The 21,041-nt window shown below is 36.0% G+C and overlaps 3 protein-coding genes across 4 annotated transcripts; 2 read left to right on the plus strand and 1 right to left on the minus strand.

The window, feature by feature from the left end:
* Positions 1–486: 486 nt before the first annotated feature.
* LOC120205896 (putative disease resistance protein RGA1) lies at positions 487–4,378 on the plus strand. The gene is made up of 6 exons (XM_039205663.1): positions 487–571; positions 2,433–2,492; positions 2,901–3,139; positions 3,237–3,518; positions 3,654–4,019; positions 4,196–4,378. The coding sequence occupies exons 1-6, from the start codon at positions 487–489 to the stop codon at positions 4,376–4,378; spliced, it is 1,215 nt and encodes a 404-aa protein (XP_039061594.1).
* Positions 4,379–12,591: 8,213 nt separating this feature from the next.
* On the plus strand, positions 12,592–14,279 carry LOC120205914. Its single transcript, XM_039205670.1, has 4 exons — positions 12,592–12,955; positions 13,086–13,211; positions 13,294–13,414; positions 13,985–14,279. The coding sequence occupies exons 1-4, from the start codon at positions 12,935–12,937 to the stop codon at positions 14,167–14,169; spliced, it is 453 nt and encodes a 150-aa protein (XP_039061601.1). The 5' UTR covers positions 12,592–12,934; the 3' UTR covers positions 14,170–14,279.
* A 1,026-nt stretch (positions 14,280–15,305) lies between these two features.
* LOC120206089 (gibberellin 2-beta-dioxygenase 8-like) lies at positions 15,306–20,051 on the minus strand. Of its 2 annotated transcripts, XM_039205839.1 has the most exons (5): positions 19,962–20,051; positions 19,713–19,774; positions 16,406–16,881; positions 15,622–15,937; positions 15,306–15,542 (listed from the first exon to the last, which is right to left on the minus strand). In XM_039205839.1, exons 2-5 carry the CDS (start codon positions 19,752–19,754, stop codon positions 15,312–15,314), a joined length of 1,065 nt encoding a protein of 354 aa, XP_039061770.1. In that variant the 5' UTR covers positions 19,755–19,774; positions 19,962–20,051; the 3' UTR covers positions 15,306–15,311. The 2 variants fall into 2 exon arrangements, with proteins under 2 accessions (XP_039061770.1, XP_039061771.1); XM_039205840.1 differs by lacking the exons at positions 19,713–19,774; positions 19,962–20,051 and adding an exon at positions 17,583–18,510.
* Positions 20,052–21,041: the final 990 nt, after the last annotated feature.

Raw genomic sequence — 21,041 nt, forward strand, 5'->3', positions numbered from 1 at the left:
CAACCTAGTCGTCAACTTGATTCAACTAGTGAAGTATAAAAAAAATAGAACGAATCGTCAAAAAAATTAACAATTTAACAAATTCAGTCGGTTATGAAATTTGGTGTCTGATTTTTAAAAAAATATTTTTATTTAATTATTATTGATCCGACAAATTAAATAGATTTTGATATAATACTAATATTTAGATTCAATTAGACTGTTTTTTTTTATAGAATTTGAGTTCGAGAAGTTATATCTGCAGCGTGTATACGTTGTCAAATGATAAAAAAAAATCTGAATAAATATTAACTTGTAATCCCTCTAAATTATTATAAAAAGTTTATAGAATAATTTAAAATTTATGCCATAATTGGGAGACATGCAGTGAATTAACCCATATTTTATTTTTCATGGTAGGACGGCTCAAGCTTATCCGAGGTTGGTTTATTTAGGTTGGATTAAAATAGTTATAAAGAATAGCGAAGCAACGATATACAAACAATCATGGGAAATGACAAGTTGGTGGTCGAATTTCTAGTTGAGAAATTCCAGGACAACTGCGTTTGTTTACAAGAGAACAAAGATCATGGTAAGTATTAGCAGTTCTATGGGTGTTTTGCATAAATTAATAACGGTAAATTACAACACATCATTTTATCTGAAGATTTGAATCATTTTAAACTCGACTTAAATCTAAATATGATATTAAACGATTTTATAATTGTTTGCAGTTAACACAAGATATATATATATATATATATATATATAAGTTGACAGTAGAAATGAGTAGAAGAATATGTTTGCTATTATGCAATTCTCATATTGTTTTCTTAGACAATCAACATTTTTTTCATAAGGTCAACTTTATTGGGTTATTAATACACCCATGTATTATCTATGGTTGGAATATTAAATGAAAATACAAGAATTGATGATGTTATTTAACCGCTTTGATATGTTGAATGAATATGTTGTTATGTATAATAATCTTAATTAACATATAAGCCAGAATTTGCTAATGATTTATTAGTTTTGGAGTGTAATACACATCTGAATCAGTAAGAAACTTATATGAGTTAATACATATAATTATGATTATAAAAATAGTATAAATATCTAATTTTAAATATGAATTTATCTAAATTTGTTTATTTTTTATTAATTTAGGGTGATTATAAGGTGTTATAATTAGTTAGAGCTGGTTGGTAGTTAGTTTGTTATTAGAATTAGTTACTTTGTTACAAGCAGTTAGTTGCAATACTTGTATTATGTACCATTAATTAAATAATACATGATGGGTTATTTTTAGTGTGTAAAGTTTAACATAAGGTAATATTTGTTCTAAAGATTATCAACTATTTGATAATAAAAGCTTAAACTTCTGCAGTCTCTGATACTCGAACTTAAAACTTATAAGAATAACAATTATTCATTTAATTTAGTTTGTGATTATATATAATTTTTAAATAAATTTGTTTAAATTATAGTGAGTTTCAAATTAACAATCCGGGTTATTTAATTAGCGTACCATAAACTAAATAAATGGGAAAATTAATGTTTTTCCTAGTATATAGTCAATGCTTCAAATTCTACGTGAGCATTTAGCTGTTGGTTTTCACCAAAACTACAAGAAGCATATTTTTTAATAATTTATTGAGTAATTTAATTGAGTATGTAATAGTCTTGTAATTGCATTCCTGAAATTAAAAATTCTACCATTATTTTATAATATTGAATTCAATACACATATATGGATTGGATTGATAAAGTCAAATATTGGATGATGGGTGATGTGCTTTACAATAGTAACACATCTGACTAGAGATAGTTGATTCGAAAATTAGAAATCGCTTCATGAATTAATTAAGAGAAAATAACTTCAGTGACCGAAAATGCCTTATAATATATGATTTTAATCAACTTTTTTTGGATTTACGAAAATAACCAACAAATTCGCAACGCGAACTCTAATTTCGCAACACAGTTTCCAAATTCGCAACGCGATTCTCTAAATTCGCAACGCAAACTCCAAATTCGCGACGTGATTTCCGAATTCGCGACGCGATTTTCGAATTCGCGACGCTAATTCCGATTCGCGACGCGATTCTCCAGATTCTCGACGCGATTACCCAGATTAGCGACGCGATTCTCTAGATTTGTGACTCGAACTCCAAATTCGCGACACTAATTCCGAATTCACGCCCTTAACAACCGATTTAGACCCGGCATCCTTTTCTTTCCTATAAACTAGCATGAGCCAGAGTAATGCTTTTATGCTAAAAAATATATATAATTTTCCTCTTTAACCCAACTGTAAGTAAAAAGGGTTAAAATATAATTTTATTAATTTAAATTTAAAAATATTAAGAGAATTAATTTTGATGATTTTTATTTTATTATGTTTTGCTTTATCTCTTTTGGATAACTTCTGAAATCTCTGTACATAACAGGATTCGTGTTGCGAATTCGGAGTTCGCGTCGAGATTTTGGAGTTCGTGTCGCGAATCTGGGTAATCGCGTCGCGAATTCAGAATTAGCGTCGCGAATTCAAAATTAACGTCGCGAATTCAAAAATCGCGTTGCGAATTTGGAAATTATGTTGCGAAATTGGAGTTCGCGTTGCGAATTTGTTGGTTATTTTCGTAAATTCAAAAAAAATTAGTTAAAATCGTATATCATAAGGCATTTTCGGTCACTGAAATTATTTTTTCATTAATTGAAGATCGTTGAATAAAAAAAATTAAAGCCTCGTATTGGACTGTCCAAAATCCAGATAATTATTGGGCCCATTAATCTCATTCTTGGACCATTTAATTGACTACTACCCATGGGCCAAATTCTGCTTATAGAGATGTTAGTTGGGCGGATTTTACGGGACCTGTCTCACTTCGCACTTAATTAAACGAGGGTCACAACAGAAGAGCCTGCAGTGAAATGGGGTTTCAAAGGGGAACTCAATACGCTCGCCAAAACTGCTTCAGTTATCAGAGAAGTGCTACGCGATGCGGAAGATGAGCGCAACAGTAACAATCGCCAAGTAACTCTCTGGCTGAGGGAGCTTAAGGGTGTGCTTTACGACGTAGAAGACTTGTTGGACGATGTCTCGACTGATTCTCTTCAGCGAAAAATAGTATCTGGAGATGGCATGGCTAAAGTGGTACGCCTTTTCTTCTCGAAATATAACCAACTTGCTTATAGGTTGAAGATGGGTCATAGAGTTAAAGACCTTAGGGAGAGACTAGATGGTATTGCAGCTGATCGAGCCAAGTTCCAGCTCAGTTACCAGTTACCACCCTGTTGAGCCACCACTTGAAGTTAGGGAGAGGGAACGAACATATTCCTTTGTGCGTTCAGAAGATATAATTGGACGAAATGATGATAAGAGGAAAATTGTACAACTGATGCTTGAATCTGAACCGGAACAAAATGTTTCCCTTGTTCCCATAATTGGCATCGGAGGTTTAGGGATGACCACGTTGACTAAAATGGTGTTCAGCGATGGAGAGCTCAGGGAGCAGTTCGAGCTAAAAATGTGGGTTTGTGTCTCGGAGAAGTTCGAGTTAAAAGTCATTGTGGAAAACATCATTGAGTCTGCATCTAGAAGAAAGCCTGAAAGAGACCTTCAGCTGGAAACACTGCATCATCAACTTCATGTTTGCATTAATTGAAAGAATTACTTGCTGGTTCTGGATGATGTATGGAATGAAGATCTTAATCAATGGCGCAGATTATGGGATCTAATATCAGGGGGTGCGAGAGAAAGTTGGATTGTTATCACTGCACGCAGCGGATTGGTTGCAGATATCACAGGCACAGTTTCACCACATCATCTTCGAGGACTATCAAAAAGAGAGTTTTGGTCTCTGTTGAAGCAAACGGCACTCAAAGAAGCAAGTCGAGAATCTAATAATCCACGAATAGAGGCAATAGGCATGGAAATCGTAGACAAGTGTAAAGGGGTCCCTCTTGCCTTAAGGGCAATAGGAAAGATAATATATAATAGAACAGAAGCAGAATGGGTGAGGGTGAAGAACAATGTGAGTAAATACCTTACTCATGAAGAAAATGGTATTTTACCCATACTAAAATTGAGTTATGATCATCTTCCACTGCATTTGAGACAATGTTTTGCTTACTGCTCTTTAATTCCAAAGGATACTAATTTTCTAGTGTCGAAATTGATCAAAGCTTGGATGGCCTTAGGGTTATCCAGCCCCTCAATGGAGACGAGGATCTTAAAGATGTTGGCAAGGAGTACTTCAAGGATCTGATTTGGAGATCATTTCTTGAATGTTCATCACTGGAATATGCAGGAGAAAGTGAGTTTCCGATCAGAATGCATGATCTTGCCTGCTCTGTTGCCAGAGAATCATCGGTTCAGAAGCAGAAAATGTAAATGAAAAAACGTGTCATGTGTCATTCAAAGATGAATTAGATTCCTCTTGGGAAATTCCAAACACCTTGCTTAAAGCAGAAAGAGTGAGGTCAACTATTCAGCCAAGAAGGCGTTGAGACTTGAATCTATCAACTTTGAGTGCAATCATGTCTAGTTTTAAGTATCTGCGCATGCTGGATATGAGTTACTCAGAATTTGGAATGTTACCGCACTCTATTGGAAAACTGAAGCTTCTAAAGGCTCTTTATCTTTATGGAAATAGTAAGATGACAAAGCTGCCTAGTTCATTGTCGAGGCTTCAAAGTTTGAAAACATTGGATCTCCGTTGGTACAGCGATCTTATAAATTTGGCGAGCAAAACAAGCAGATTAGTCAGCCTCAAGCATCTTCAAGTTGATGGTTGTGATAAATTGGCTTACATGCCATGTGGACTGGGGAAACTAACTTGTCTGCAAGGGTTAGGGATGTTTGTTCTAGGAAAAACCACAGATAAGATATTGGTCGATTAAGTGAGTTAAATGTACTCAACAAACTTAAAGGCAAGCTGAGAATTTCGGGTTTAGAAAATGCTGTTGAAGAACGGGGATCTACTTACTTGAAGGAAAAATTGAACTTGAAATCCTTAGAATTGGAATGGAAGATCAGGGAAGGAGATGATGTGTTTGATAATGTAAATGAGGAAATGGTTTTTGAATGCCTTGAGCCACACGCAAATCTGGAGAAGCTTGTGGTGAGGGGTTACCTAGGAACCAAGCTAAGCTGGTTGTCATCCGTGTTCAGTTTAACTGAACTAATATTATTTGATTGTCATAAATGCAAGCATTTGCCACCATTGCATGTATTATCTTCCCTCAAAGCTATTAGGCTTTCGAAATTATAAGCTTTGGAGAATGTGTCCGAGACTGAAATGCAAAAGGATTTGTTTTCCGGAAAATTAACATCTTTTTCATCCTTGGAACGACTACGGATAAATGATTTCCCAAATCTTAAAGGATGGTGGAAAGGTGATGTTGGTGAATCTTCAAATTCACACTTGCCTTACTGTCCTAGACTTTCATAATTAATCATCCATGATTGTCCTAATCTAACCTCTATGCTGTTGTTTCCTTCGGTCGAAGAGTTAAGGTTAATGAAAACCAGCTGGAAACCGCTCCAAGAGACAATGAAGTTGAAGATGTTGACGAAAACGGGTAAAGAAAACAAAAGAACACGAGAATTTTACGAGGTTCAGCAATGTGCTTACGTCCTCGGTGCTTAGGCGGCGCTAGAAGTTTTATTCAATGATATTTTAGGTCTAGGTTACATCTCTATTTATAATAGAAAATCCTGGTACATAATTACAAAATCAACCCTATACCGTACCGCAGGGGCTGCGCCCCCGCACCCTCAACCCACATGATTCGTAACCCCACAATGAGACTTTCTTTGTAAGGGCAGTTGATGTTCGCTTCGCTCACTCCGCTCCATTTCCTATCCTCTTTACTGGTATATTTATGAGCCATACCTAACAAATCTCCACCTTGGCGAATATCCTGCCCCTTGGAAACTTCAATGTGGGTTGGGTTACCTTGCTTCTTTAACAACTAGAAACATTCAACAAGTCCAAGCAATACTTGAACTTGTCTGTCGTAACTGGCTTGGTGAACATATCAGCGGCATTCTCATCAGTATGTACCTTCTGAAACAAAACCTCTCCAGATGCAACCAACTCTCTGATCTTGTGGAACCTTACATCAATATGTTTAGTTCTAGCACGATACACCTGATTCTTAGCCAAGTGAATAGCACTTTGATTATCACAAAGCAACTGAACTCCACCTTGTTGAACACCCAACTCCTTCACTAAACCAGTAAGCCATAAAGCTTCTTTTGCAGCTTTAGCCGCTGCCATGTACTCAGCTTCAGTTGTAGATAGAGCCACAACAGATTGAACAGTAGACTTCCAACAAATAGGCCCTCCACCAAGAGTAAAGACATACCCTGTCGTAGATCTTCTATTATCCAAGTCACCTGCATAGTCTGAATCCACATATCCTACAACCAAAGGATTATCCCGCTGACTCCCAAAAACAATTCCATGTCCCACAGTACCCTTTAAGTACCGAAAGATCCACTTGACTGCTTCCCAATGTTGCTTACCAGGTTTAGACATGTACTTACAAACTTGAATAACAACATGAGCTAAATCAGGACGAGTACATACCATCGCATACATCAAGCAGCCAACAGCATTAGAATACGGAACCTTTGCCATATCTTCAGCTTCCTTATCTGTCTCAGGGCACTGTTCTGATGAGAGCTTAAAGTGATTCGCCAATGGAGTGCTAACTGGTTTCGCGCTGCTCATCGCAAACCTTTCTAGCATTTTCTCAACATAACCCCGTTGAGATAGCCGCAGTTTCCTTGAGTCTCTGTCCCTGCAAATTTCCATTCCAAGAATTTTCTTTGCATCACCTAAATCTTTCATATCAAATTCCTGACTCAATAAAGTTTTCAAACCGATAACATCATCCATGTTCTTCGTAGCAATCAACATATCATCAACATACAGTAATAGAAAAATAAAAGAACCATCATCAAGGCTCTTAACATAGACACAACAATCATACTCACATCGGTTGTAGCCAATCTTGATCATATAGGAGTCAAACCGTTTATACCACTGTCTCGGAGACTGTTTAAACCCATACAAAGATTTCTTCAATCTGCAAACTAAATGCTCGTTTCCAGGTTGAGTGAAACCTTCAGGTTGCCGCATGTAGATCTGCTCCTCTAAATCACCATGCAAAAAAGCAGTTTTAACATCCATCTGCTCTAAATGCAAATCCCAACTAGCCACCAATTCAAGTACTGCTCGGATTGAAGTGTGCCTGACCACAGGAGAAAAGATTTCATCATAATCAACTCCTTTCTACTGTGAAAACCCTTCGCTACCAAACGAGCCTTGAACTTCTACCCCTCTTTTTCTGTTACTGTTGGTTTCTTCTTATACACCCATTTGCAACCAATCAGCTTCTTACCCTCAGGAAGGGGAACTAACTCCCATGTGCAATTGTGATTCAAAGACTCCATCTCCTCAACCATGGCTGCCATCCACTTGTCGTTTTCCTGACTAGTAACGGCATCATGAAAAGTAACAGGATCATCACTGCTAACAATAAGTGCAAAAGATACCAAGTCTTCAAAACCCAATCTGTTCGGAGGCTTTATATTCGTCCGTCTCACCCTGTCTCTGGCGAGACTATAATCCTGCAAATCATCCGTAGTGGAACCACCAGAAGTCGGTTGAGAAGTTTCTGGTTTCTCAACTGGAAACTGCTCGAAATCCACCACTGTCGTGTCTTGCTTCTGCTGCAACATGGACTGTTCATCAAAAACGACATCTCTACTAATCACAACTTTCTTCGCAACTGGATCCCAGAACTTGAATCCTTTGACACCTTTCTTGTAACCCAAAAAAATGCACTCCTTCGATTTTGCATCAAGTTTGGATCTCTCATCAGCAAGTACATGCACATAAGCAAGACAACCAAAAATCCGTAAGTTATCAAAACTAACATCATGACCAGTCCATACCTCTTCTGCAACTTTCCCAGCCAGCGATGCCCTTGGCGATCTGTTGATAAGGTAACACGCCATGTTAACAGCCTCAGCCCAGAAGTGTTTGGGAAGCCCCGCATTCAACCGCAAACATCTGGCTCTTTCATTCAACGACCTGTTCATTCGTTCCGTAACACCATTCTGTTGTGGTGTCTTGTGCACTGTAAAATGCCTCTGAATCCCATGCTCCTTACAGAATTGTAGGAACTGTGAATATGTGTACTCCGTACCATTGTCAGACCGCAAACACTTGATTTTTCGTCCTGTTTGGTTTTCTACCTCAGCTTTCCACAGCTTGAACTTCTCAAAAACTTCAGGTTTCTGTTTCAAAAAATACACCCAAACTTTCCGTGAAAAATCATCAATAAAAGTAACATAGTACCTAGATCCACCCAAAGACGATATCGTGGAAGGCCCCCATACATCAGAATGCACATAATCAAGAATCCCTTGAGTTGTGTGATTCGCAGTCTTAAAACGGACTTTAGTCTGTTTACCAAGAACACAATACTTGCAAAAATCGAGCTTACAACTTTTGACACCATGCAACAAGTTTCTCTTGTGTAATTCTGCCATACCACGTTCACTAAGATGAGCAATGCGCATATGCCACAATTTTGTCGTATCATCACAGGACTCAACAGAGTGAACTCCACCTGCAACGGTACTCCCTAACAATCTGTAGATATTCCCTGCAGTCATCTTGCCTTTCATCACAGTCAATGCTCCTTTAACAATCCGAATGGTTTCCCTATCCTCGTCAGCCTTAGGGATAAAACCATTCTTGTGCAAAATGCCCAAGGAAATCAAATTCTTCTTTAAGTCTGGGATATGTCGAACACCACTCAACGTCCGAACGGAGCCATCGTGCATCTTAATTCTGACATCACCAATACCAACAATATTGCAACATCGATCATCACCCAAATAAACCGAACCAGAATTAACCGGCTTGTATGTCGAAAACCATTCCCTATTTGGCGTGATGTGATAAGAACATCCAGAATCAAGAATCCAAACATCTGTCAATTGTGTCGTTGAAATAGAAAGCATATCACCCTCACTGCAATCAAAATTATCATCCTCGACCACGTTCACAGACTTGGATGAGCCATCACGCTTCTCATCATTCTGCTTTTTCAACTTCGGACAGTCTCGCTTCATATGACCCGCCTCCTTGCACTTGTAACAGTGAATCGTCTTCTTATCCCTGGATTTGGATCTGGAATTCCGCTTCCCGGACCCTGCCTTCTCTGGCTTCCGTCCACGATCTCGATTACCCTTGACATATAAGCTATCGGCTTGAGAGCTTTCCCCTGCATTCTGCTTCCGCTGGTTGTGAGCCAACAAGGCTGCAGTAATCTCCTCAACGTTGATAGTCTCTTTCCCATATGTAAGAGTAGTCACCATGTGTTCATAAGAGGGAGGCAACGAACACAACAGAATCATCGCTCTGTCTTCATCCTCAATTTTCACATCAAGCCGAGCCATATCAGAAACGATTTGATTGAAGACATTCACGTGTTGCGCCAAATCGTGATCGTCCTGCATCTTCAGCCCATACAGTCGCTGCTTCAGATACAGTTTTGTTGTTAAGGATTTGGACATAAACTGACTTTCCAACTTCCTCCAAATTTCGTCTGGAGACGATAGATGCATGACGTGATACATGCCTCGTCCGCCAAGCATAATCGTATGGTTCCTGCCGCTCGCTGCTGCAATTCTTCCCAATCTTCCTCATCTATCGATGCCGGCTTTGTAGGTCGCAAAGCCTTCGAGATCCCTTGCTGCGCCAATAGATCCTTCACCCTCGTTTGCCATAATCCGAAGTTACCCTGACCATCGAATTTCGCGACTTCGAATTTTGCTCCTGACATCTGATACCAATTGTTGACGAAAACGGGTAAAGAAAACAAAAGAACACGAGAATTTTACGAGGTTCGGCAATGTGCTTACGTCCTCGGTGCCTAGGCGGCGCTAGAAGTTTTATTCAATGATATTTTAGGTCTAGGTTACATCTCTATTTATAATAGAAAACCCTAGTACATAATTACAAAATCAACCCTGTACCGTACCGCGAGGGCTACGCCCCCGCACCCCCAACCCACATAATTCGTAACCCCACAACGAGACTTTCTTTGTAAGGACAGTTGATGTTCGCTTCACTCACTCCGCTCCATCTCCTGTCCTCTTTACTGGTATATTTATGAGTCATACCTAACAGAAGATGACAACACCAGAAGAACCATTGTCATCTTCTTCTACTCTGCGTCCTTTCTCCAAATTGGTCAATTTGAACATACAGGAGATTGAAGATCTAGATTCTCTACCAGAGAAAGCTAACTTCTCTTCAGCAATTATGGATATGGAGATGCATCAACTTGACATCAATGCCACAGGGGATGCATCACCTTATTTCTTTGACGACATTGGAAATTAGTGATTGTCCCCAATTATCTCAAAGTTGCCAAAGGGATACTGGTCTCCACTGGCCTAATATTGCTCACATTCAAAACATTCAGATTTATTAAACAAAGATTCAATCGAGGAAGCTATGAGGAAGGTTGCATGGTTTTGCTTTGAAATACATGGAGGCATTCTCGACGGTTCGATTGTTGGAACCTGTTTCGGTTTCGAATGGTCATGCTCTATGTGGTTTTGGTTTGTTCTAGCTTAGCACCTGCTGGAACCTGTTCCAAATTGTCATGCTTGTTTTGTTAGTCTTTCATTTGCTTTGTTCAGCTGATGCTTTTTGTGCTTGTTTCGTGTGCTGTCATGACCCATTTATGCTTTGTATATTGAACTTTTTCTGTATTGTGATGCCTGTTAAACCAGACAATTGCAGAAATTAGAGATAGAAATTTTCATCAAGTTGGACAAGAAGTCTGGAAACTTTACCAAAATTATCGAAAGATATGTTAATTGAAATGAAGAAGTGTCATATACTATGTGCATTGCATGGAATGCCTAATCATTTGAGGAATTCTCTGTTGCTTTTAAGCAATGGGTATATGGCCAAGTGTTTTGGGTAGCTTATGAAATATTCAATGATGGGAATCATCACACGATGTATGATTAAAACTTGTTTGCGGTTGTAGTTGCAGCCCACATAGGTATGATTATTTCTTGAGTATGCAACAACTTGTAGCTCGTAATCATTGGTGGTGTTAATTAGAGATAAGGTTTACCATATAACTATCAAACTATATATTATTTAGATTACCAAATCTTAGTGGAAGCTGCAATCATTCTTCTCCCCCTTTATCTCCAACTTCCGTCACGTAACATTAACGAAAATATAAAGCCAAAAAATAGATATTTTATATCAACAAATATAGACGTAAACACGTACGGATCTTAAATTTATTAAACAATCTCAAAGGTAAAAGACATAGTTATTCTCTTCAAAGATTTCGAAATTTGAATAGGTACAACTGTAAAGTGTGTGCATTGTCAATAACTAAGAAAGATTATAAACATATATTAAATCACATACTATTAAAAAAAACATGTTCAAATCTTAGAGTACATATTATCAGACACATTCAATTGTTTTGAAATGTTGAACACGTTTAACCATTTTAAAATGTTAGACTATTATTTGAACATTTAATTTATCACAAAACCTATATTTATTACGTTGCCGATGATAATCATTTCTATTACATACATTTTTTATGTTACAATTATATGTAATACATCCATGTGACTATAATCGGAATTAATCAATACAATTCATAAATAATACTATCAATAATATATTCGTATAATTATAACCAGAATTAAATATTACAAAGCACATGCAAACAAAATGGCAATTAAAATAACTTTGAAGAAGACTCACATGAGTTTATTTCAAGAGATATGTCACTTGGAATAAAAGTATACAATTGTTTGATCGAGTCGAGTCCAATTTTTTTGAGTTTTTGTTTAAATTTAATTATAAATATTTATAATATTATGATATTATTTTATTTCAATTTAAATATTTTTTATAACCATATACAATACATATATATTTTTTCATATTTTTTCATATGTGATATTTATATATATATCATACGGAGTCGAGACAGTCGACTCAAACTTGAAAATCAATCTATTAATTACTAAAAATTTTGAGTTATTTCAGTTACTATTTAAGTTGTATTTTACAGCTCGATTTGAATTTGAAATTTTTTCGCCAAGTCAAATTTATGAAATTACAACTTGAAGTTAATTTGAATCGAGTTAAGTCGGAAAAGTTATTTTTTAATCGAATTGAGCTTTGTTGGCCCCTAATTTCAATCATAACTGTTAAATTAATTGTATATAAACAATTGGTTCTTAGTTCGATATTATTCAATCATATAAAATCATGAAAGTAAACATGTTTAAATATCAAATATCTTTCAATAGAAATTGTAATGTAAAGGGTATAAGCACTCATCACATACCGAACTCCACATGATCATCTCCCCACTACGAATATTCACTTAGTACTGTAAATAAACTTAAAATATTTGCAAAACATTTTATTATAAAAATATTTATATCAGACAGAGAAAATAAAGCACCTGATATTAAAAACTTGTCCCCCCCCCCTTTCTGCATGCTGGAAATGAATTACATCTTCTTAATCCCAAAATCTAACAAAAAGTGAAACAAATCTCTCCCTTGCGAGCTTCAGGCAACTCTCCAACGTTGTTACAAAAATCAGTTCATTTTCCAACAGATGTCAGTTAAAGCTCTGTCATTTTAAGAAACAAAAAAGTTGTATTTGTTCTGTCGTAAGTTTTGTGTTCTTCGTTAAAAAGATTGGTGATTCATATTCGTTTTGCTAACTCGTGTTTTTGTGCTAGAAATCTCTTTATTTTATGTTCCAATCAGGATCTAATTGAGTCCCCATTGGTGACGCTGTATAGAGTATATTTTCCATTGTTTGTTCTATTAATATCTCCTTCATTTCCCGAGAAAATGACGGAAAATCCAAAGTTGGTAAGCATAATATTTCAGGGGCTTCGCTTTTCTTCAAATATTTCACTTTCTTTCTTCTTTCTTGTAACTGTTTAATTGGTTTTTATTAATTTCTCAAAATTTTGAATTTGTTCCTGAAATTCGGTGATAGGATTCGGAAGAGAATTCAGTTTCGGATCATATAAATGCAGATAAACCAGATAGCGTCGTTATCGACATGGAAACTTTTATTCATGGAGTATCCAATAAAGAGAATAATCCAAACTCAAGATTCCCAGTAAGTTCCCTTTTCTTGGAAAGTTTTCGTTTAATTTTCAATCATTTTCTTGTTAATTGGAAAAAATATTCTTTTTTTACAGAGAAGCCTTTCTCGCAAAGGGTCACTTCGAGGTGATAAGAAGAATGTTAGTAGTTCCAATTCTACTTCCATTGCCAGTGATCATAGAGATTCTTTTGTTTGCAGCTCCTCCTCTCCTGGAGGTACAGACCTTTTTCCCTTAGAAATTCATATTAATTGCTATGCTCCATTGCACCGTCATTTGCTCGTTATTGGAACTTTCCCCAGGAAAGATTTTACCGGAAAAAGAGGAAACAGAACAGTTTGATTTTCTTGACCCATATCATATTGCAGACAATGGATAGAATAAATTAAGATTTGGAACATATTTTCTGGTTTTCCATATTGTAGATTTTACTAGTTTAATTTCCATCACCAACCTGGACCAGCCTAAGTCTCCACAGTTTAGTAACCACCGATGGGGTCGTCGCACCACTTTGCTACACATCTGGATAGATTAATATAATAATAGTAAGTGATCAATCTTGACAACACAAACTGTTAAAATTAACACCTAGGCCAAGGAAACGATCTTATTGATAAAAAATTAATATTTGAAAGCTCAATTAGAATGATGATAAATTTAACGACTAATTTAGAATATATGCCATAGCTTGAGGATGTCTAGTGGAATCAATCTTAATTTAACTTGCATTAAACAAAGAAGAGGTCCTGCAGCAGTATAGCTGTTAATTTGCATACTGATATTACAGGGTTACCGGAAAAGCTCACTGCAGTGATCAAGGAGTCCGGCGGTCATCAGAGCAACCCACAAACTCATCGTCAGATCACCTTTACATCGAGAAATAGTATCAAGCGATCTCCTCCACCATGGCTACTAGAACCCAATAGGATTCTCCTCTTCTTTGCCACATTGCAAGTTTTTAAGCTATTATGACAAGTTTTTAATTAAGCTATTATTATGTATTCATTGTGAAATTCTCTCTTTTGTCACGACAGGTCCAGCATGGGTACAATTCTGCTGATATACTTCACATTGTCAATTAGTGGAACCAATCCGGATGAGAATGTTTTAGATTAGTTGTTGTCGTTAAAGTGATCCATTATATTTTCTCTCGTTGTTATGGATCGTATACAATAATCAACAGTGACATTTACAATTGTTTTGGGTTTTGTGGAACAAGGATAAACTAGCCCACCAATTTGGCCCAAAATAATAGTGAAAACCTAAGTAAGTGTTTAGGAGCCCCACTTATAATTTAAGTATTTTATTATCCACTGATGTTTGATCAATTAGACTATAAAATCTTAAGACTATGAGAACCTTCAGCCCCTTTGATCATTAATATTTATTGAATAATGCCAGCAAACATGCACAAACTTCTTAACTATCAAACAAGTCTTACATCTTGAAACTATATCATAAGCAAAATGTTTAATCTTACACAATCATTTGCATCCAACCAAAGTCCTCCCTTTAAGAAAAATATACAAATATTAAAATTTTATTCCGTAATAATACATCATATTTAATTAAAATCATTTTTCCCGTTTAAAAGACGTCAAAACTTATTTTACTCTTTGAGATATACTTTAGGTTTAGAAAAACTTGTTTTACTCTTTAGTACCATTGGATATTGATTAGTGGAGAGGGGTCGCAAGTGGTGAAATAAGCTTTAAAGGTAACTAAGGATGTGAGTCATCAAACAATTAATGGCTTACAACATCAACGAGATATATTATTTTCAGAGGAGGAAGTTCATATCATCATACATAACATTTATGTTCTTGTTAATAAAGGACCTGTTGCTCTTTGAGGGAAAAGTTGGACCCGGCAATATAGCATCTTTGTTACGTTGGACTGAACTGCTCTAAGATATATGATCATCAAAAATTATTTTTGATTTGAGTTACTAAGAATAGATTAGCTTTCATGATAGATTATTGGAAAACGATAAAAAAAAAATCAACTATCGAAAGATGTAAGATTAAAAAATGTATATGAGACTTTAAAAATTAATAAAGAGAAAAAAGAAGAAGAAAATGACATAAATAATACATTCCTTGCGTTGATATATTTTATACAAGAAACCTTGGAAGCCCTACTTTATGACCATAGTTTTGAACATCTTCTCGTACTTGTTCTCTATATTCTTTAAAGCTAAACCTTCTATAAACCGAGGGCTTGCTGCAACTCTCTATCACAGTCTCACACGATGGGCAAAGGAAATATGCAGCTGAGAACCTTTCTTTGGTTGGATTAGTCACCACGCAATGTTGCACACTTTTATAACGATCATTGCTCCATGCCTGCACAATAAATAACCAAATATTTAGCACGAAAAGCTTCCACAGATCACTGTTGCAATGGCAAATGATTTGAAATTACCTGAAATAAATCTCCAATGTTGATGAATAAAGCTTCGGGATTAGGCTTAACTGCAATCCACTTGCCATCTTTCATCAATTGCAATCCTCCGATTTGGTCTTGGTGCAACACGGTGAGGAAATCGCTGTCTGTGTGCGGCATTAGACCGAACAACTGGACGGGGCACGGTGGGTATCGGTTCAGTCGGAGATAGCAAGTGCTCAACAATGAATTCTCGTGGAAGAAAGTGGAGTTATGACCTGATTTCTCTGCCAAAATTTGGGCTAACTTCTGAGCAAGACTAGCAACTTTTGTGGCAAACAGTTCCACCGATGAGCTGGTTAAGGTCGAAGATTACGAATAGTTTAGATATTATAATTTGTATCAAGAAATGAAATGAGTAATAGTTTGCTACAGAATGAGATAAAAAATAGAATCTCCCAAGTATGAGGAGGTGGATCCAAATTACAATCCAGTAGTTAGTAACAATAATATAAATCATGCATTAAGAGAATAGAACCCTTTAACGGGCAAAGTTCAATGTGAATGTCTGTTATAATATTTCAAAAATTTAGATTAAAACACTCTAATTAATGCTGCATCAATGTCGAAATCTAGACAAGACTATGGATTTGATCCTTGTGTTGTCCCATCGTTTTACAATATTCAATAACAAAACTATAGCTAAGCTATGCCGACATGCAATCTCAGCAGATGCTCATTGTCTCAACTCTAAACAAGACGTGGAACAGGTTGATTCTGTAAACTGTCTAGCAATGAAGATTAAGGACGGTTTTGTAAGTACCTGAAAGTGGTATTTAAAGCGCCAAAGCTCGAGATATCGGTCATGGGAATGTGGAAAGCTTCTGACCATGATAATTGCCTTAACGAAGTAGCTGTTGGTGTTCCCCAACGGTAACTACCAGCGGAGAAATTCATGAACTTGTCTTCCCTGCACTTGTTGTAAAAAGGTTGCTTGAACACTTTCACTTGCTCTTCCCTCATCTTATCCAATATGTCCCTTGAGATCCCATGGTTAATCACTTGGAAAAAACCCCATTCATTTGCAGCCCTAGCTATCTCCTCCTTGCAACTCTCCTTCTCGACCTCGTCTTCGAGACCTAACTGGCTTAGATCGATCAACGGAAGCTCACGTTCCTCGACCGCAGTGTGACGGTCGAGGTTATTTGGAGATGTTTCGATCTTCGACAATTCTTCTTCAGCGTAAAGGGTCTTGTAGGTTTCATGGAATGGTGGGTCCGAATCCATCATCCCTAGGGGCTGATCTCAAAGCAAAGATTGAAAAAGAGAGAATAAAGGTTAACAATGGCAAAGTACTCTACGAATATAAAAGAGACAAAGAAGGATTTGAGTTGAGAGAATATACAAGTTTCTTTGTTAAAACTTGGAGGCATCGACAATTATTGTACACATACATTTATTATGTTTATCATCTTTCCACATTCTTCTTCCACTTTCATTTTTTATTTTATTATTTTCTCTCACTAATCCAATTTTCCAATGAAATCATATGTTTTTGAATTCTATACCCATTATCTTATGTTAATTATCAAACACATATAATGACCATGAAAAGGTAATTTTTTTCGGCAAACAAAATTTTTATTAAAATGAATTTATGAATTTACTTAGTGTAATGCCTCATTAAAAATCCTCCTAAACCTAACGAGAGAAAACAATATAAAACACCATGACATGACATGAACACAACGAAGTGAACAAAGACTAAAGGACACAAACAAAAAATTTGATATAACAGTCAACCAACTGAAAAACACACTGCACCAAACCAGACAGACAACATATGTCACATACATGCACAAAATTTAAACAAAGCAAAACAAACAACTAGAGCAGGTCAAAAATAAACAAAACCACCGAAAGCAACACCCTTAAACTATGAACTTTACACCCAGAGCAACAAACGCCATAACCGAGAAGTAGTCGTATAAGCGACTCACCTACCACCAATCGCACGCTTGAACAAGGAAAGAGCAAGTAACTATCAATCACCGCCAAGCTTTAAACGATTCAGACCTAACCAAACCTTAGAAAGCCAGCCAATCCACCAGTGATGACCAATTTGAGGACAATGAACTGAATTGGACATAATTCAAAACGTTTAATCTGACATCAATCTCCCTAAACATGAACCACAAAGAGGCTGGGCAAGAGAAGAGGTTACTCATCCAAAACAAAGCAACTTTAGAGGGAGAGTCCACCACCAAGCACTTCATCTCCCCAAAACTGGCTTCTTCGACAATAGACAACACTAATTTTTTTTCAAGGACATCGAAACCACCAACAACATTGGTCAATCCCAGGAAAGATAAAACTGCTCTTATTGCACCAAACGGGGATTTGATAACCCCACCACGACCACTCAATTCGACCTTAACTACACTAGACACTATGAAAGCCCAAACGTCTCCTCCTTAGGGATGTATGCAAAAAGAAGAGACAGTAGGAGGAACAATGCAGAAACTCAGATTTGTCCACCACGCCTCCTCGCTAATGAGAAGCTTACCTTTGATCGTCTTCAATAAAATCAAGGCACGAATCTTTGTAAAAAAACAATAAATCCTCCACAAAGTTACGTTTTCCTTCAAACACGTACTCATTACGCCCTAATCAAATACTCTACAACACACCCACATAGTCTACCAATCATAAAAGCTTATGAATTGGTGGAACATCAATACTTTATATGATGAATAAATTATAGAACATCGGTGGTTTAAACTCGTATGTTTATCCATAATTTAATTAAACTTTAAATTTAACAATTAAACTGTGATAGGGTGTAAAGCAATAATAAATGGCAATGTTCAATGACAGCTAAAAGAAGAGACCATGCAAAACGCATTCAATGTGTGGGACCTTATTCCATGTCGGCCTGCATCTCCAACCACACCTTCATATTCATATAACGATAATTAAGACTTATTTAAGAATATATATGAGATTTTATATTAGTAATATAAATTTAAGAAATTATATTGTAAATTTAAAGATACAAAATTATAAAATATGTAAAAAATTTAAATTTTTTAAGATGTAATAATATTTGGGTCACACTTACATCACATGGATTTGCAATAGGGTAAAGGCACAAGTTCTGGTATAGAAGAAAAAGGAAAGAAAGACTAGATGATGTAATACCACTTTTTGATTAATATGAAAGAGTAATTAAGTTTCCGTTATCATTAAATTTCTTCACACTGCAGTCCTTTCAACTAAACAGTGATGAATACGATGATAAAATCTGAATCATTAATTTTGATTTAAATAAAGTTTCTCATTTGATGTTACCAGATTCACTACGGTTAATGTCATCTCCCTCCACTGTCTTCAAGCTCAGCCCCTTACCGAGAAGAAATCAACCACACTATTATGTGTATTAATTTTAGTGATGTGTACATATTTAATTTGTTACTAACAACAACTTTATCTTATTAGTTATTATCGATTCACTATCCTTAATTTAGGTGAAGAGTTGTGGTCGATGAGGATAACTGTTGATCACAGTTTTTATACTAAAAAGAACTGATCATGGAGAATGAAAAAGATGATGTAGAGGTTGTGAGGGTTCTAGCCCCTTTTTCAATCTTAATTGGGTATTTATAGTGGTTTTGTCAGTCGTAGGGTCATTATGACTATTTGTAGACTAACGAGTTTGGTGATTTGTTAGTCAAATTTTGAATTTCATTCTGACATATCACGTTGGTTTGTCAGAGATTTTATCTATACATTGTGGTCTTATCTATCTGAAGACCTTGACTGAAGGAATTAACGATTTGAACGTGTTCGATTGACAGTAGTGATTAAGAAGTTTCCGGAGTCTCATCTTTGAAGATATAACAATACTCTTCTCAGATTCTCTATCAATAATTTATGCTTCGCACATTTTAATTGCATTTAGACGTAGGTTCAATTATACATTAAAAAATACCCTTACGTACATCGAACATAATTGACCCTTAGTTATTAGTATAATGATGAACAATCATGTCGTTAATTAACACACGAATCTAAACCATAGGCTACCTCTAACTTTGGAAAAAATATTCGTATAGTGGACAATCTCTTACCTGGTTGTTAATATTTGCCATGACATTATGAGTCTCCACCATGTTATTGAATACGTTCTGATCTGTACCAACATAAAAAGGGAAATTAGAAGATGAAATTTAAGTCACAGTTGCTCGTAAATGTCTACGTCTATCCATAGTTTATACGTTATCATACTATATATATCATATAAGCATATATATGCGTATGTAACTTTACATACAAACAGAAGTATAGATAGTTAAGTCTTTGAAAACAACTGTACTTACATGGAAAACAATGCTTGGAACTTGATATATCTCAAAGATGATATACCCATATATATACAACTGGAAAGGATTGAAGGAGAGCAAGGGAATGGTTTATTTGTGTAGTCGAGGAGGATTGAAGGACAGATATTTTTATAGGAAGCCATCAATCATTATAATTATTGACGTAAATTATTAGGAAAAGAGAAACAGTGACGGATTGGGAGTTTATGCTTTTAGAGAAGAACACGCGGCTTGTGTGTTTATCAGAGAAAAATATTGCAAATGGCCGCACTGTCATGTTTTTTCAAACACCATAAGTGTTTGAAGGAAAGGGGATAAGAGGGGAGACTTGGAAGAACGAGAACCAAATGAATTTTTTTGTGGAAGGAAAAATGGGTACTGGCCAATGGCCATGCGTATATGTTGAAAGATACTTGGCTGAATCTGCACCAGTTGAAGGAGCACTTTAATCAAACTCTTGTTAAAAATCTCAGAATACAACGCACATGTCCAATACTTAAAATCTCCATGTCGGTACTTACGTATACACAAAGCAGATGAACATTTCCTTATGCGTCTGATTGTTTCCTGAGAAAAATTTTAGGGTCAAGGGCTTCCATGTGCAATGCTTTATTATAAAACGCCATTAGAATCATCAAAACAAGATATATAATTCCAGAGAGGGAATGAAAATTCGGCTAAAGGAGTTAGAGTTAGTTGGAGGAGTATAAATACAATGGGTTAAAAAAAAAGGTAGAAATCGATTGTAATGGAAAAACTTACAAATAATCTAACTCTTTAGAGTAGTTTGAGTAATATTTTAACTTGAAACTAAAAATATTATTTTCTCTATAATAAATCATATAAATTGTATAACTATTCTAATTGTAACCCAAAAAGTTACTCATTGCAATATAACATTCTCGGTTGTTATCGAAACTTTTATTAATTATATAACATTTTAGGTTAAAACACGTTGCAAATTAACTTTAGATTAGGCTGCTGCATGGCAGAGCCACTCTTAGTTGAAAGAAGATTTGTTACTCAAAATGTGAAGGAGGACTCAAGAGTTAAATATATATTAGTGTGGAATAAAGC

Source organism: Hibiscus syriacus, unplaced genomic scaffold, assembly GCF_006381635.1.
Source record: "Hibiscus syriacus cultivar Baekdansim isolate YM2019G1 unplaced genomic scaffold, ASM638163v2 tig00013285_pilon, whole genome shotgun sequence".
Classification (NCBI taxonomy): Eukaryota; Viridiplantae; Streptophyta; class Magnoliopsida; order Malvales; family Malvaceae; genus Hibiscus; species Hibiscus syriacus.

Coding starts and splice junctions, on each gene's coding strand:
- LOC120205896 (XM_039205663.1), top strand. CDS start 487: ATGGGAAATGACAAGTTGGTGGTCGAATTTCTAGTTGAGAAATTCCAG. Junction 3,140..3,236: donor GAGATGGCATGGCTAAAGTG/GTACGCCTTTTC, acceptor ATGGTATTGCAG/CTGATCGAGCCAAGTTCCAG. Junction 4,020..4,195: donor GGGTGAGGGTGAAGAACAAT/GTGAGTAAATAC, acceptor AGGGTTATCCAG/CCCCTCAATGGAGACGAGGA.
- LOC120206089 (XM_039205839.1), bottom strand. CDS start 19,754: ATGGTGGAGACTCATAATGTCATGGCAAATATTAACAACCAG. Junction 16,882..19,712: donor TGGCAAATATTAACAACCAG/GTAAGAGATTGT, acceptor CTTTGAGATCAG/CCCCTAGGGATGATGGATTC. Junction 15,543..15,621: donor ACATTGGAGATTTATTTCAG/GTAATTTCAAAT, acceptor TTTATTGTGCAG/GCATGGAGCAATGATCGTTA.
- LOC120205914 (XM_039205670.1), top strand. CDS start 12,935: ATGACGGAAAATCCAAAGTTG. Junction 13,212..13,293: donor ATCCAAACTCAAGATTCCCA/GTAAGTTCCCTT, acceptor CTTTTTTTACAG/AGAAGCCTTTCTCGCAAAGG. Junction 13,415..13,984: donor CAGCTCCTCCTCTCCTGGAG/GTACAGACCTTT, acceptor CTGATATTACAG/GGTTACCGGAAAAGCTCACT.